Raw genomic sequence first — 16,984 nt, forward strand, 5'->3', positions numbered from 1 at the left:
TTTTGAAGTGACGGATACCATTTTCCCTCACAAATGACCCAAATAGAGGAGAGAGGAAGACACGTGGGGTGCTCCACCTGTCTCCCCCTATCTGTTTTGTGAGTGACGTTATCCGTCACTTACTCCGACCGTCTTCAAAGAAAGACTAATTGAAATAAAATATTTAGGATGGTGAGTACACATTTTAAATTCTAAACTATTTAACTCTTGTGTTCAATGGTAGCGCCTGCTACTACGGTTTACGACAATACAACCCGTGCATTTTTTTGCACGGGATTAAAACTAGTTAAAGAGCAAAGTCAAGGTTTAACCTTGACCAATACAACCATTACTCTATGTATTTCCCTCGTCAATCACCCAAAACACCATTAAATTATACCAAAAATTAACCCATATTCCATCAACCTCATCCTCCATCATCCATGGCAACCATCAGTAGCTCATCTCGATTCCTCCTCTGTTGAACGTCACCGCATCAGCTGCTTCTCCTCTGCCACACCTGCTGCCAACCCACGACCAATTTACGAGCCACCGCAGCACACCTCTACCACCGAGCAACCCAGCGTCTACTCGACACTAACAACATCATCAACCGAGTCCATCTTCACCAGTTTTGAACTCGGAATCGAAACTCGAGTTGATTTGCAATAGTAGTGAGCCACCATCGTTCAACCTCTCCTCTTCATCTCCGCCTACCACATCATACATCCCGATAATCAATCGCATATCCGTCGATCACCAATCCACCACGGTTTGAGAAATTTTTTATTGTTCATCTTTCTGGAACTTTGTCTGCAATAATTAGTGGGTTTAGAGTGGGAGATGAAGAGATAAAATAAAATAAAAATATAAGAGTTGAAACCTTTTAATCAGGTAACTGGTAAAGGAGAGTGTTTAAAGAAGACGGGCTGAAAAGATGAGATTATTTTCGGATTATTAAAAGGTGGGACTATTCTTGGAAGATGTTGTAAAGGTGGGATTATTCCCGTCAATTTTTCCAAAAAAATATCAACAGTCAACAGTCAACAGTCGAACACTCCACATCAGGCGACCGAGATTCATTTCCAAACATTCAGAAACCCAGAACTCTCAGTATCTCTGCATTTCCTGCTCAAATCACGGTAATAACTCCCCAATTTCAGATTCATCGTATTTTAGATTCCCAACTTCTGTTTTCCCACCATTAATTTGATCTTCAAATGTTGTATTCTGCTCAAATTTGCAGGTTATGCAATAATTTACCCTAATTTCAGCCATACTTTATGGGTAATAACTGATTAATGGATTGGTTTGTAGTTGCTGTTTCCATCTTTGTATTGTGGATTGTCTCCATTTTCAGAATTTTGATGATCTCTTTCTTTCCATCCTCCATTTCCCATTTTAACTATGGTGGGTTGTATTCTCTTTATGTTACTATTTCTTCAATTTCAATGTATTATTTTGTTTTCATCTCGCTTTCACCGTGTTCGTCCCGCTTTTCAAAATACGCGAGACTCGAGGAGGATTTTAGAAAATGGAAGGAGTACTTCATCTGTTGAGATCATCTAGAGTTTATTTTTCGCGTAGTTGGTGGAGTTTACCATCGATGATGAAATGGTACTCCCTCAGTACCATTCATTTGTTTACCTTTTTTTATTCTTTGCCAGGGGTATTTTAATGACAGGTAAACAAATGATTGAGACGAAGGGGTAAAACAATAATAAATGGTGATATTTGTGATTTAACACAAAAAATGTGATAAATGACTTTAATACCATATTTAAGAAACTCTACCATGTTGAGTTATTTTATGATTCTAGAGGATCCTAACCCGCATTTCATTATGCCTAATCCGTATTTGATTATGAATTTCTCTGTTGCATTTTGAATATTATTTGTAAAAGTTCATGCTAACTTGGAAAAGGGTTGATATTTTGTGTGGTCAGAGAAGAAGTTATTTGAGCTTAGAAATCTGTTTCTGGTTTTTCGGTGTTTGCTGTATAGTTGGTGTACACATATTCTTGCAAAGTCTACGAGCTGAGCAAAATTTAGTTTGCTTAGGACTTCAAAAGTTACCAATTTTCCTTCAATCCTATAATGGCAGGCTGTTTACAAAATTTGAAAAGTTAATGTGGTTACTTTTGGGGGTCATCTATCTCGTGCAAGATTAGATGATCAGATGATGTACCATATTCGCATTTGCAAGAACAGCTATTTATTGTCGTGTAGGTCACTATCGTAGGCTAAAATGTGATTGTGGTTACTTTGGTGTCTTATACCTTGAATCAGTTTCATGTGAAAGTAGTTGCTATGCTCCTGCTGCATACAGACTTAGGAGGTCGGAGTAAATAGTTATAATTACCAATGATAGAGTTTACTTGGCGAAAAACAGGTGATACTCAGCCCAAGAAGGCCTTTTTGCTCGTGATCGCCCATCCTGATGACGAGTCCATGTAAGTTAATTGATTACTTGCCAAGACGTGCATAACTCTCCTGGTTACCTTGAAGTACATTTAAGTAATTGCCTTTATCAACATGTCCTTAATCTATTTACGTATAGTTGACATATATAGAGGAGTTGACATATTAGAGAAGATTTGGGTATGTCTGCAGAATCACATTTCTGCTATCACATAGCTTCTGCCATTAGGAGCCTTATTGTGACATTTTATGCATCGGTAGCTAAGATAAATACACAAGTTTATGTAATATGTTCAGCTGTATATGCGTTATAGGAACGAACAAGGACAAAAACGTTTTCATACTGTACCCTTTGTATTGTTCACGTATACGCTTTTAGTCCATCCCATTTATAGTTTAGTTTTCCTTTTAGACACATTTTCTGCAGGGGAGAATGAATGCGGGACTTTCTACGTCTTTTATTTGTGCTTACATTAAAACAGATCTGTAAGCAAACGTTAACTATCTCCAGGAACATAGAAAGTAATGCATATGTAAACTACTGTCAATTACTCAATTTACTGTTGTAGCTTCATTCTCTCTTTCTGGATGTAAACTACTCCGTATCATTTTGCCTGTTTGTCTCATGTATCACTCTCTTTATTTTGCCTAATAGTTTTTTTTTGGAATTGCACCAGGTTCTTCACTCCGACTATTAATTACCTAACATCAAGAGGGCATGATATTCACGTCTTGTGTTTGTCAACAGGTAAGGCACATTTCCAAGTTCGTTGTTGTGGCTTATATCTATCTTCACCTTTGTTGCGTTCTTCATAAATTCAACATGTGCTAAATTTTGATGGATGAGGCTTGCGGATATATTTTTTCGATTTGCTGCTAATGATGTCAATGTACTCTCTATATGCGTGTGAGGGATGAGGCGGATGATGATAAATCTAGTGTTTTTTCTCTTTGTCTTCTTATCTCCATCACGTTGTTTAATTTATTCCTATAGGTAATGCAGATGGCATGGGCAACATTAGAAAAGATGAGCTCTATAAGGCTTGTGGAACTCTGAAGGTAATATAGTTGCTCTTGTGTTAACCTGTTTCGGAGTTGCTGTTCTGGAACTCTTAAGTCATTGAATATTAATTGTTTGGCCTCTTGTTATATTTTTACTGGAGCCAATAATTTATGGGTCATCTAGAATCAGCCTCCCTGTGTTCTTAACACAAGAGTAAGACTGCATACATCGAACCCCACTTACCTAATCATTTGCACGAGCCTTTGAGGCATTGGGGTAATGCTTTTGTGACGGAGTTAAAGACTCGCCGATTTTTTGCTACGAAGCATGATGGAATAAGAAACAGTTCACTAATCTTTGTGACTTTTTCTGATTAAAAAGTAGCATCAAAGTGTTGTCTGGAACCCCTTTCTCTTTGCTGACAATACACGGACAAGAATGTGTATAAGTTTTGTTGACTTGGTTGTTGATTTGTTTGTGCAGGTTCCTCTTACCCATGTGACCGTTCTTGACCATCCGGAGTTGCAGGTATGGTATATACAGCCACCTCATAATTTCATCAACACAATGTTGCTTACAGATAGTCCCATATTGAAATTATCTCGTGATTTCCAGGATGGTTTTGGAAAAGTGTGGAACCACTCCCTAATTGCCAAATTTGTTGGAGATAGTATAAAATCTCAAGGCATTGATTCAGTGAGATCTTCTTTCTAAGTTGCATTTTGACTCATCCCCTGATTTTGCGTCATTGTTAAAAAAATTTAATGTACATTTTAGCTTTAGGAACTAGATCAGAATTGCAAACCATTACTGAAAAGTGTTCTTGGTCATGTCTTTTTTTTTCTTTTTTCTTCAAATGATTTTCTGTGTTTTCGGTGCTTGATTTACCGGATTGGCCCAGTGCATATTTCATGCTTGATTTTGATTCCTGTTGGGTTGTTGTTTGTTGGTGAAGTTAACTTTCAAAGACTTTCACAGGTAATTACCTTCGATAGCTTTGGGGTTTCTGGCCACTGCAATCACAGAGACGTAAATTATGGTGTAAGGTAAAATCGCTGATTGATCTTATGAAAATGATGCGCAACATTGTACCTAGAATAGATGAATTTGTAAGGTTTCTAATGTCTTTGCCCGAACGTGTTTCCTTTTACACCTACAAATAATTAATGGTAATCTGGACAATTCCTGCTGAGATTGTTATGCTATTTATCCTGATTTAAAATTTAAAATTAGGGGCACTAATGTGCTGCACCTGAAATCTTCACCCCTCCAGTCTCTTTCATCTGGAAAACTGTTTTTAGTATAGTATAGAGTATAGACGTCATGCTTGCACCTAAAATTCTCCGAGGTTGAGATACTTCTTTACTATCTGTACTAATTGACTCCGTAGAACTACCTGCGCAATCATTTTTTTTTTGTTACTATTTGTACTAATTGACCTTTCCTGTTGTAACAGAAAATTCTTGCTTGATTATCATCAGAGTAGTATTGAAGCTTGGGAACTTGTAAGCTCCAACTTTCTTTTTTGTGATTTGTTTTGTGTGTGATTCACACAATTTCTTGCAAAATATAACTATTTCTCCTTTCATTGCTGGTCTTAGATGAGTACCAATATATTTCGGAAGTACAGTGGACCCCTTGATATCTGGGTTTCGAGCTATATGGCCTGGTACCACTCCAATACAAAACCGTTCTGTCTAATCAATGAACATCCACTCCGGAGTTTTTGTGCTATGGCACAACACAAGAGCCAATGGGTTTGGTAGGTCTTCAATCCATATAATACCCGGTTTATTAAGAAATATGGGTCGGTCTCATTATAATATCTCACGACGCTGCTTCAGAAGAAATTGTGATGTAATGATTGTTCTCTGGCCGACATATTTCTGAAGTCATCAACACGAATCTCGTGTAAAATCCATGTCGGAGCCCTTCCTCTGACCTTACTGCACAGATGGTATTATTTTCTTAGCTCTTCTTCTCTCTCTTTCTAACAAGCATCCAACAATTTGCAGGTTTCGGAAACTGTTCGTATCTTTTTCCAGTTACACTTATGTGAACACACTTCAAAGGATTGAAACATAGCTCTATCATTTCTGACATAAGGTAATTTGGCATTTAGGCTTCAGCCTTCGGTTAAGTTATGTTTTGCTTGATCTTCAGCAAACACAGTCGATTGAGCAATTCTGTAATATTGCTGATCTTTCGCCCCAAAAGGTTTCCATCCTGCATGCTGAGTAAACCCTGATTAAGTCGTAAACCCGATTAACTCTTTACCTTTTCATTGATCCTTTATGTACAAACCATGAAACTTTTGCTCATACTTGAGTTATACGGAGTACATTTTTCCTCATACCAGTTCGTTTTTATTGCTCATGTGGATGATCTTAGAATCCGGCGAAAATCAAACAGGACCATTGTTCATGACAAATGGCTCTTTGATAAAAGTACAATCACTTTGAGATGACAAATGGCTCCCTTTTTCTTCGTAATAGAAGTTTGTGTCTCTCCACCAAACTGATTGTTAAATAATTACGATCATGTGGACTGAAGTTCGTGTTCTGACATGTCAAAGGCTGGATTGTAGGACTTCGTTTTTTATTTCAGTTTCCATTTTTATGCCATGTTTGAAAGTCTCCCATCGTATGATCACACGCAATTCTCATATCACCTTCTTTGTACAGTTGTACAGTTGTACAGTTGTACCTCATCTGCCTGCCTAAAATTCTCCTAACCCGCAGAAACCATACTAACAAAAAGCTAACCATGGCAGCTTCCCCCTCTAGCACCCAATGAGCGGCGCCTCATGATCACCACTTCAGTACCAACAAACATGGGGTCCAGCCTTGTTCGGTCTCACAATGGATTCTCGGGACTATAGGGTGACCGCAATGACTAGTGCTACCACCTACCTAAGGGGTGACCTTGATAACTCCTTAGACAGGCCCCGTGATATCCAACTGCCATGGATGTGAAAATGACAGCTGACGGTGTTGGCCAGAGCGTCCTTGATGTTGAACAGATTGATGTTGGTTGGATTCTGACCTGTGTGGCTTACCCTTCTGCTGATATTGCCATTGAGACTCACAAGGAAGAGGAACTCCCCGATAAGTCTTTGTTAGTGTCTATGGTTTTTTTTTTTTTTCCGGAGGGAATCAAACTACGGAGTACTACAGATTTCATTGGAGTTGTGGAGTGCAGGAGTGATAAAGTTTTTCTTTCTGTTTTGTATGAATGTTAAACTTTATTCTAAATGGTGTGTTATTATGTTTTTCCAAAAGGTCTTTGTGTATGAGGGTTTTACGGTACGGGAGTATTTCATTGTAGAACCGGCGTTTTATTATTTTACTAAAGTAGGCTCACAAAAGAAATTGAGAACTACTTTCACAAGAGTAGTTATGTAAAAGAAGACGCGAGTTTACAATTATGATAATGTAAACCGTTTTATGCATGATCTAATCGGAGGTAAATAATCTCCCCGGTCACTGGCCTCCACCCCGTTCACTGGCGTCCACCCATTGTAAAACCAATGAAAGTTTTACTTTGTTAAAAGAAAAACTTCGGTCACTTGAATTTCATCGAGTTTTATATAGCTTTATGACACAAATTAATATGGATTGTGTAGTATAGAGTTATTCGAGTAATAACCATACAAATTTTCAAGTCCTATTCACTTATAGTTACAAGGTTAATTAGTTGATCACACATATATAGAGTTGGCATAAAGGGCCGCGGGCCGGTGGGCGGCACGGCCCACAGCACGGCACGGCACGGCCCGACGAGAAAATCGAGGAAGCACGGAAACGGCACGAATGGGCTTTGGACGGGCTCCGACGCGATTTTCATCAAAAATCCGTGCCTAGGCACGGCACGGCCCAGGCACGGTGGAGCCCGGCACACACCAGGCACGACGGGCTTGGCGGCCCGGCACGAAGAATGGCCCGTTTATTATTATTTATTAAATAAAAAGTACAGTAACATTTAACAAAATATATATTTAAGCCGTTAATCATCATTTATTATACTAAAAGTACACTAATATTAAAAATAAAATATATATTTAAACCATTAATCATCATTTATTAAACAAAAAGTACTAAAAATATATCAATTATATAACGTTTTTTTTAAATAAAAAAATATTAAAGCACATGGGCGGCCTTACCCACGACAAGAACGAAAAGCCCATGGGCCCAGGCACGCCGAAACGAAAAAAATGGCCGTCTTTGAGCGGGCCGCGGCGTAGGTTTGGATCAGTGGGCCTGGCACGGCACGGCCCGAGGAGCCCAATACCGTGCCTGGGCCGGGCCAAATTTTGGGGAAGGCACGGTGGGCCGGCACGCGGGCCGGCCCAGCACGGCCCATTGCCTACTCTAAATATAAGAGTGTTTTTTTATAGAAATGGACCGTCTTACACCTTAAAGCCGTCTCACACAATAACTACTAATATAGGAGTACATGTGATGTGAATATTGAGGATTTGAGGTAGTGGCAGAGTCAGAAATTTACTTCTCCGTAGTATTTGTAAAAAAGTAAATAACATTGGATTATGGCTTATGATATCTCGGAAATTCGTGTGTGTTAACTTATGTATCCGTCCCTGATAAACTCGAAAATGTGTGTTTTATTCCATATATGTGTCAATATTATTACAAGATGAGGTAACGGCCACAAATGACCACATTCTTGACCTTCAACACTTTGCAATGGCGGGAGTTCTCCTCTTTGCCCTCCTGTAAGTGTTTTACTTCCCCTCTTCATAATTCTCTCTTTTCTCATCAATTTTTTGCATTTCCATCTGCTAAACATTCCTTTAATTCCACTTTATCTTCTTTTTTAACTGTCAAAAACCATGCTAGTAAAAATCTAAGTGTTGCATTTTCTACCTTGAACCATAATTCTTCTTTAGAAACACTAAATTCAAGAAATGGTGAAGGAAATTTAGTTAATTTTGATTTTAAGGGTGAAAAAATTAGTGAAGAGGGTGTAAATGTTAGAAAAAGTAGAAAAAGATTTAATCTTGGGGACGGGAATGGAAAGGGTAGTGGTAATTCTTCTTTAGAAACAGTAAATTTAAGAAATGATAGTAAAATTTCAAGTGGGTATGCGAGTGAAAGGGTAAATAAAGGGGGTGAAGAGTATAGGAAAAGGAGAAGAAGTGGTGAAAAAAGATTTAATCTTGGGGGGGAAGGGAATGAAAAGGGTAGTGATAAAAGGGTAGGGTTTGATTCGGGTCGTAAATGGGAAAACAACAATGGGAGTAGTGGGTGGGGTAGAGAATATGGTTTTGAAAATTATGGAAATGTTTGGAAAAGAAGTGAAATGGGTAGTGATGGTTCTAGTTTGAGTGATGAAAGGGAAAGGGAAAGGGATTATGGGGGTGGTGGTTGGAGTAAAGAATATGGTTCCGAAAACTATAAGGAAACTTGGAAAAGGGGTGAAATGGGTGATGGGGTTTCGAGGTTGGAGTTGGGTGGTGGTAAAGGGGTGAGAAGCATGGAGAGGATTTCGGGTGGTGCTGTTAGAGATAATGGGAGTAGAGGCCAAAAGGGTAATGGGGTTTCTTTGAGAAGGTCGAAAGATGATAAGAAAGTACATGGACAAATCATTAAGGACAATGATGATGGTAGTAAGGTAAAGAGGAAGGAGAGATTGTCGAAAAAAAATAAGGCCGATTCTGTGGAATTTCAGTTGAAAATTGGGTTGGATATGTGCTCTAAGATGGGGGATGTCATGGGTGCGATATCTCTGTATGATTCGGCTGTTAAGAAGGGTATAAAGATGGGTCAGCACCAATATACAGTGTTGTTATATCTGTGCTCTTCTGCTGCTATGGGTGTTATTCGGCGGGCTAAAAGTGGATCTAAGAGTAGGAGTTTGGATAGGTCTGGCTCGAATGATTTTGATGGACCAAGTGATTCTGAGGAAGAAGACGAGGATACTGATGATTTGGATGATGAAGGTTTGGGTGTAAAAGATCAAAATGAAAAGTTGGATATGAATGAAATTAAAGTGAGTGATGATGTGAAAAAATATGCACTTGAAAGAGGGTTTGAAGTTTATGAGAAGATGTGCTTTGATGAAGTTCAGATGAATGAGGCAGCTTTGACTTCTGTTGCTCGAATGGCGATGGCCATGGGCAACGGAGACATGGCTTTTGATATGGTAAAACAAATGAAGTCAATGGGAATAAGTCCGAAATTGAGATCTTATGGTCCCGCTTTGTCGGTGTTCTCTAGTGATGGAGAGGTTGAGAAAGCCTTTGCTGTAGAAAACCACATGTTGGAAAATGGGGTCCATCCAGAAGAGCCTGAACTGGAGGCGCTTCTTAAAGTAAGTATCCAAAGCGGGAAAGCTGACAGGGTTTATTATGTATTACATAAACTGAGAACAAATGTGAGGTCAGTCTCACCTTCAACTGCTGAACTGATTGAAAAGTGGTTTAGAAGTAGAGAAGCCTCAAGGGTTGGTAAAAGGAAGTGGGATAAAACCATGTTAGCACAAACAATGGAAAATGTTGGTGGAGGGTGGCATGGTCAGGGATGGTTAGGGAGTGGAAAATGGACGGTCTCACGGACATCAATTGCGGGTGATGGTTTATGTAGATGCTGTGGTGAAAAATTGGCCTTGATTGACCTTGATCCTGAAGAAACCGAAAGATTTGCTGAATCAGTTGCATCCATCGCAATAAAGAGAGACAGGAATTCGAGCTTTCAAATGTTTCAAGTATGGGCTTCTTTGGAGTATTTAAGTTTCATGTTGTAATTATTTCAATCACTGGCGTGTTGATCATACTGTTACTGCAGAGGTGGCTCGATTACTATGGTCCATTTGAAGCTGTTGTAGATGCAGCTAATGTTGGCCTCCTCAGTCAAAGAAAATTTAAACCTTCGAAGGCATGTGTTTCTGAACGGAATCTTCTTTATGGTCATCTGTAAATAGACTTTTTGTGACAAGTGGTATGGTTGTGCACATCCTAGTTCCTGACCAGCTGACCTCGCCTCCCCTCAATGGCTGGAGCAGTTGTGCCACTGGGGACCTGGGATAATGTTGTTGTACTTATGCCACAGTAAACATTTTCACACTAATAGCTTATTCTCATTGTAGGTCAATGCTGTCGTTAATGGAATACGCCAATTGCTTCCTTCTAAAAAATGGCCACTTATCATCTTACATAATAAGCGAGTCACTGGAAGCACGGTGGGGGAACCTATGAACAAGGCAGTAGTTGAGAAATGGAGAAACGCTGACGCCCTCTATGCAACACCTACTGGATCGAATGATGATTGGTAAGTTACCTGTTTGGATGCCATTGGAAAAATTTGGCATTTATATTATCATATGAAAAATTTAGGTAATTTATTTACTTATTATAAGCAAGTTTTTCATGCACTTGTATAGTATATTTCTTAACAGGTCTGATACTTTATGGTCTTTCAGGTATTGGCTGTATGCTGCTATAAAGTTTAAATGTCTTCTGGTTACAAATGATGAGATGAGAGATCATACATTCCAGCTTTTAGGAAATGATTTTTTTCCGAAATGGAAAGAAAGGCATCAGGTGAGAAAGAGCTCAATTATCAGAAAAGGAGATAATTTTCCAAGTAGAAATAAACCTGCAATTCTTTATGTGGTTCTGATAATGAAATAGTGACTAGATATTAGTACTAGTCTATTTCGGGCATATTCAACTTTGCATCATATTAATTACTCGTGTTTACTGAGTCCGCCCTCCTAAGTTCCTAACTTCAACTGAGAGTCTAAAGTTTTGATTTTGTTACTTGATGAATGGGTTTCTGAAATTAACCTTGTTTTTCATTTGGCTTTGTGTCTGTCTTTCATAAGGTTCGGTTCAGTTTCTCAGAGATTGGCCCGGTGTTTCACATGCCTCCACCGTGTTCTGTTGTAATTCAGGTTAGAGCAGCAACTATCGGAATATATGTATCTAAAATGCAGGGGCATATATGTATCTTTTGGTGTTTGGAGGGGCCGTTCTTAATGTACATATAGAAATTAGTAAATAAACTAGCACATGCCCCCATCCCAGTTTGAACCTTGGCCCCTTTATTTTTGCTCCAAGTTCCGCCACTGTAAACAGACGCGTGGACCAGTCTGAAGGGGATAGAATCAATGTTTCTGTGCATGTAGGGTATACAATGAATTAGTATAACTGATTAAATTCTCTACTTATGGCAGGAATCTGATAGGGGATTTTGGCATATTCCCATCGCTTCAGAACACCAATCTGAAGCAGATAGAATATGGCTGTGCATTTCACGTCCTAAATTGCTTGTCAAGGAACAGGATCCTATCGTCGGAGCTGATCCTGGAGAAAGTAATCCCAGGACTTGATTGGACATGTAAGATCTCATGCAACATCTTTTACCACCGAAATCTATGCGTATACAACTGTTTTAACCATTTCTCTTATGGTGGTTCGTGTTTTCAATTTTTTTGGTCTGAAGTGAAGAGTGTTAAGTGTCATGTCACGAGTGTCGGACACACAACACGCAACCTGAGTGAAGTGTCGGATTAACATAGATTAGAGTCTATTTGTAGCTAATGGGAACAATATTAACAAGATGGAGAGAGTATCACATTTTACTTATCAAAATAACAAACTTAAGCGGTTAGATGCTGAAACTTCCTTGTCCTATGACGGGAAGGTCGATCTCCTAGAAGGACTAACTTAACAGAAATCTCTGTGATTGTTTATATGTACATATCCTAGCATATAAGAGCCTCTCATTATGTTCACGGGACTGTCTCGGGTTTTTCTTCTTCAAACCCTATATGCCTCTCTCCTAGTAATTAATGCCGGGATGTTGGACTTCTAAGGCCACCCCAATGCTCAAGCCTTTCTAGATATGAAATTTTTTTATTTTCAGGAGGTGTCTTAGTTATAAGTTTCTCGGTCTCTTGGTCTCTCAAGTAATCTTCGAATCCTCCTGAATTTTTCTTCCCGTCCTCTCCCTGGTCAATATTCCAACCCATGAAATCCAATAATGTCATTGATGATGGTGACCCTGGCTTATCCATCGTATCAGACTCTGATGGCGAGAGGTTTTCATTAGATCCATTTGGTGATGGGTTAGTAGCCTTGTTATCTGCGTAGATAACATCATCAACTCGATTTAGTATTGCTGCAGCCAAACTTTCCAGTACTCTTGAGTAGCTCTCGAGAACAGCGTGCCCAACATCCTGCAAATTTTAAAGGCATGTAAAATCACGACGGGTCCAGTTCTCAGATATGTACCCATGTCAAACATAGTACCTGAGTCTGAGTAACATATGCCTTAGTTGAATTTACTTATATTTACCTTGTTGAATTGTATCTTGGAGATGTCAAGTGAAGACTGAGGAAGTCCTGGGAAATTATGTTTGAGTATGAGTAGCATAGTTTCCGCCCTTTCCTCAAAGAGTTCTCTCTTCTCCATGCTTATAGCTGAACTCCATGATGATTTCACGTCTTTTATGTTTATCTTCCTCTTCCAAATCACAACAGAGGCCTCTATTCTGTTCTTCAGATCGAGGACTTTGTGCTCTGATGTCAAGTCTGTATAAGATAGCAGCGAATCTGGGTCAAAGAATTCATCGGTGATGCTTTTGTAGATTAGATCACCAAGGCTTGCTCTTCCATTCTGCCAAAACATAATCAAAGACGGTTCATAGGACTATGCATATCGGTATCCCATATCAGAATGATAAATGTCATACATGTGCAGACTACATTACTTTGAGAACTGAGTGTCTAGTTTTAGGTTTTTCCGGCGTGAAACTTGATGATAGTATGAAGTTTTATTTATTCTGACTGGTTTTGAACACAAGCCATGAGTACCACACCTCAATGACCTTAACTTTAGCTGATTTTTACGACTTGAACGTATGAAGTTAAGGAAAGCTAAATAAGGTTTGGTAATTGTTAACAAACCTTGGGAAGGGCCTCAATGTAACTTTCCGGGATCTCCATTTCTGATAGAACCTGAGCATTGATAGCCATAGCTGCTTTCAGAACTTGGTTGACAGCATCTTTCTGCTGTTGCAGCCACTTTTTTGTCCTATCTGATAGACCACCAGGTGGAATCAACACAGTGGGTATCCACCACTTGTCGTTATCTCTTTGGCCAGTCGCTTTCTCAGCCTCATTTGCATCTTTGAAATCAATGTACGAGAACTCTTGCTGGTCTCTGAAGTTCTCTAAGCAGTCCTGTTCCATTTAATTCAAATTAGTTCAATACTAGTGCAGATCCCGCGCGAAAGCGCGGTTTCTTAGATCGTTTTTCATAGAGAATTTAACATTTAAACTGACTGTAAAAGTAAATTTTAATAATGTGTAATAATAATAGGTAACAGGGATAAAATTAGACATTTTAGCCTGAATGAAATTTGCAGTATAACTATTTTTTTAATAAAAAAAGTTATTTATTATAAATAAGATTATCAGATTAACACAAATAACACATGATTCTTTTTTATCCATATAAAATATTTATGTGAAGTTTATAACTAGTATTGTAATTTTTGTTAAAATATACACTAATTTAATAATGTGACATGTGAGTAAAGAATTTATGTATGGTTTATAAGATGGTATAGTGGAACTCCATTTAGTAACCCATCCCCTATAGACTAAAAGAATAACACATCTCTGTTATTCCCGCTCAAGTTTCCCGCTCATCTTTTCCCCATACGGGATATTCCCTTCTAGAATATTCCCTTCTAATATATTTCCCTTCTTAGTCAAAATTTTTAGTCAACCCGTATATGGAATATTTCTACTACGATATTCTACACGATTAATAATAATATTGTCGTCAATCATTATGCCATATTTCTTATGGTTACGTTTTATATATAAAAGTACATTTACATTAAATTAAATTCATATTCAATTTATTAAAATAATATTAATACACTAAATCTCTAGAATTAACCTTTATAAAATTACCGTGCTGTAGCACGGGTTGCAATACTAGTTATTTATTTATAGTTTTAACATTTACAAAGGAGCCCAATTATGAGTAAATATTGATTAATTTAGGGGAAAAAAAATAGAATCTCTCATTCTTTTAAGGAGTAAGGGGATATAATTGATTAATACTCCCTCCTATCCATCCTTTTTTTCCCCTTTGAAGTGGGCACGGAGATTAAGGGTGGGGAGTATAATATTGATAAATATATGAGTGGGGTTTGTTAATTGGAGAGAGATATGAATAATTATGATTAAATATTAATAAAGGAGATGGGTGGGGTTTGGTTATTGGAGAGAGGTAGGAATAATTAGAATTAAATATTAATAAAGTATATAGTGGGGTTTGATGAGTGGAAAAAGGTAAGAGTATAATATTAATAAAAACTTTCTCAAAAAGGAAAGAGGAAGAAAACCTGAATAATCCGTTTTAGGAAATAGGGAAGAAAAGAGTGGATAGGAGGGAGTATATCACATTGTGTTATCAGTTGTAGTGGGATCCAATTTATTATGAACCAATAAATTATTATAGCCCAACCAATTATTATCTAGTTTGCCATTCAAAGAGTCGGCCCATTGTTCTGAGTGGGTAGCACAGGCGGGAAAACTATTAAGAGTAGTAAGGGAGTTTGCATAATATATTAGGGGTAAATTAGGGGTAAATGATATGATGTTATTTTTTCGGATTTTATCTCTGATGAATTGATATGAGATATTGTATATTGGGGTAATTGATTGTGATTCGAGATTCGAGATATTGTGATTTGAGATTTTCGAAATAATATTGTTAGCATTGCATAATTTGTGGGGCAAATTATAGTTTGTTTCCATATAGTATTGTATAATTAGAAAAGTCAAAGCATAATTTATTTCCATGTATAAGATTCCAAGAATTATCAACTTAGAATGTTAGTAATGATGCAAATCAATGTAAAATCAATTAGTTTAAGTCGAGGGCCCAACTTAGAACGTGGTTTGTGTTGTTTACAATCCATAAGGCAAGCCCATCAAAGTGGGAAGACACTTGGGCGGGAAACTACTAATAAGAGAATTTTATTCTCTTAATTTTATTCTCTTAGTAGTAGGGGGATTCTTTACATTTCGACAATAGAACCGCCATTTTTTTTCCATGTCAAAGCCAAATCTTTGGCTCTGCCGAAAGTGGAAGTTCATTAATCCGAGTCATGACATAGCTTCAATATTACTAGCAGAAGACTTAAAACATTTATGAAACTCTTACCGAAAGCATGGCATCTAGTTTTCGCAATGCTGGTATATTAACTAGGAGATCGCCTCGTTGTTTTGTTACCATTATCTGTAAAAACATTCAGGATTCAGCTTGTTATTCCATGAATTTAAACAGAAATCAGATTTTTGCAGATGAGAAGGGTTGGAAGTAATTTTGATACCTCCATCATAGACCCATCAGCAGCTGCTTGTTGTGAAGGGATGAGTTCGACAATGTGATCAGTGACTGATAATAGCCAGTCTACTTCTTTTCTCCACCGTGCTTTCCTTTCTGCTGGCATTGGCTCTAATCTCCTTGTTTCTCCGAAAACAGAAGCTGTAACATCATAAGCAACACATCGTAAGTGCTGGCATTAATACAATGGTACGTCACCTTGACCCTTCACTCTAAGATCATTTTATAAGGCATTATGAGAAAAAGCGGTTACCTGCAAGATTAGTGATGGCATTAGACAAAGCTAAGGCCGATGAAACACCTTTGCCACCACCTGACATGTCTTCTCCTAAGAGTAGTTTTGCGAACTTTTCCTTCATCAGGTCTATATCTGCACGCAATGACGGTCCATAGAGTCATAACCAACTTTTCCTGAAACCGTGTTAGAACAAAACATATATTATTATTATTTACCTGATGGGGGTCCCTTATTACTTAAACGAGAAACAGGACCCTTATTAGGAGCAGGGACCGGAGGTGATGCTACTGGTTGTGCCTCCATTGAGCCGCCTCCACTAGAACTCGTTGTTTCAGATGGTGTTGTGTCGGGACTGTGGTTTTGCTTCTCGAATATTTTTCTTAAATTGAATGATGATGATCTAGTGCGGTCGAATGCTCTTACCATGGTCAGAGGATTCCTGATGAATGTGTTTCCCCTTCTTAACTTGATTAAAGAAGGGAGAAATACATTTCCTTCTGACAGTTTCGAATGCAATTTTTACTGTAAAGTCTTGTCTGTATAGAACTGCGCGGATTTTTTTTTTAAAAAAAGGTGTTTGCTATAAATTATCGGTGTTTTTTATTGCAGGAAGGATTGCAAGACAATGTAGAGTTTCGGTTGAAACGAAAAATGTGTAATGAGAGTTGTACAGGGTGAATGCTGTTCTTGTAACCTGTGTTTTTTCATAAAAGATGTGGGTTGCATGTCTTTTTGTTATTGTTTGGAGGAAAATATAACAAAGAGAGAATTTAGGAATAAAATTTAACAGAAATTTGTATTTATTTTAAGTAAATATAGGAATATATTGTCAGATTTTCAGCTGTATCTCTATTTTTCAGGCTAATATCTAGGATGTAAACCTAAATATACTCAGCCCCTCTATCACCTATTTTTGGTTCTTAATGAAAAATTGGTTGTCACAGAATGTAT

General features: G+C 38.0%; 3 protein-coding genes across 5 annotated transcripts; 2 read left to right on the plus strand and 1 right to left on the minus strand.

The window, feature by feature from the left end:
- Positions 1-246: 246 nt before the first annotated feature.
- LOC141597302 (uncharacterized) lies at positions 247-6,683 on the plus strand. 2 transcript variants are annotated; one of them, XM_074417712.1, is made up of 12 exons: positions 247-1,121; positions 1,226-1,389; positions 2,372-2,432; positions 3,078-3,148; positions 3,395-3,459; positions 3,887-3,931; positions 4,019-4,099; positions 4,382-4,449; positions 4,860-4,908; positions 5,005-5,165; positions 5,419-5,509; positions 6,177-6,683. In XM_074417712.1, the coding sequence occupies exons 2-11, from the start codon at positions 1,281-1,283 to the stop codon at positions 5,486-5,488; spliced, it is 780 nt and encodes a 259-aa protein (XP_074273813.1). In that variant the 5' UTR covers positions 247-1,121; positions 1,226-1,280; the 3' UTR covers positions 5,489-5,509; positions 6,177-6,683. The 2 variants fall into 2 exon arrangements, with proteins under 2 accessions (XP_074273813.1, XP_074273814.1); XM_074417713.1 differs by having other exon boundaries at positions 988-1,121; positions 1,226-1,266.
- A 1,336-nt stretch (positions 6,684-8,019) lies between these two features.
- LOC141597303 (proteinaceous RNase P 1, chloroplastic/mitochondrial-like) lies at positions 8,020-16,977 on the plus strand. 2 transcript variants are annotated; one of them, XR_012522736.1, is made up of 8 exons: positions 8,021-10,129; positions 10,210-10,299; positions 10,511-10,692; positions 10,844-10,964; positions 11,249-11,317; positions 11,600-11,763; positions 15,753-15,984; positions 16,643-16,977. XR_012522736.1 is itself a non-coding variant. In XM_074417714.1 (7 exons), exons 1-6 carry the CDS (start codon positions 8,078-8,080, stop codon positions 11,753-11,755), a joined length of 2,670 nt encoding a protein of 889 aa, XP_074273815.1. In that variant the 5' UTR covers positions 8,020-8,077; the 3' UTR covers positions 11,756-11,763; positions 15,743-15,868. The 2 variants fall into 2 exon arrangements, 1 of the variants encoding a protein (XP_074273815.1); XM_074417714.1 differs by lacking the exon at positions 16,643-16,977 and having other exon boundaries at positions 8,020-10,129; positions 15,743-15,868.
- Positions 11,978-16,811, minus strand: LOC141597304 (rho guanine nucleotide exchange factor 8-like). Its single transcript, XM_074417715.1, has 7 exons — positions 16,249-16,811; positions 16,049-16,165; positions 15,782-15,936; positions 15,613-15,687; positions 13,335-13,610; positions 12,724-13,044; positions 11,978-12,604 (listed from the first exon to the last, which is right to left on the minus strand). Exons 1-7 carry the CDS (start codon positions 16,457-16,459, stop codon positions 12,215-12,217), a joined length of 1,545 nt encoding a protein of 514 aa, XP_074273816.1. The 5' UTR covers positions 16,460-16,811; the 3' UTR covers positions 11,978-12,214.
- Positions 16,978-16,984: the final 7 nt, after the last annotated feature.

This window comes from Silene latifolia, chromosome 8 (genome assembly GCF_048544455.1).
Source record: "Silene latifolia isolate original U9 population chromosome 8, ASM4854445v1, whole genome shotgun sequence".
Classification (NCBI taxonomy): Eukaryota; Viridiplantae; Streptophyta; class Magnoliopsida; order Caryophyllales; family Caryophyllaceae; genus Silene; species Silene latifolia.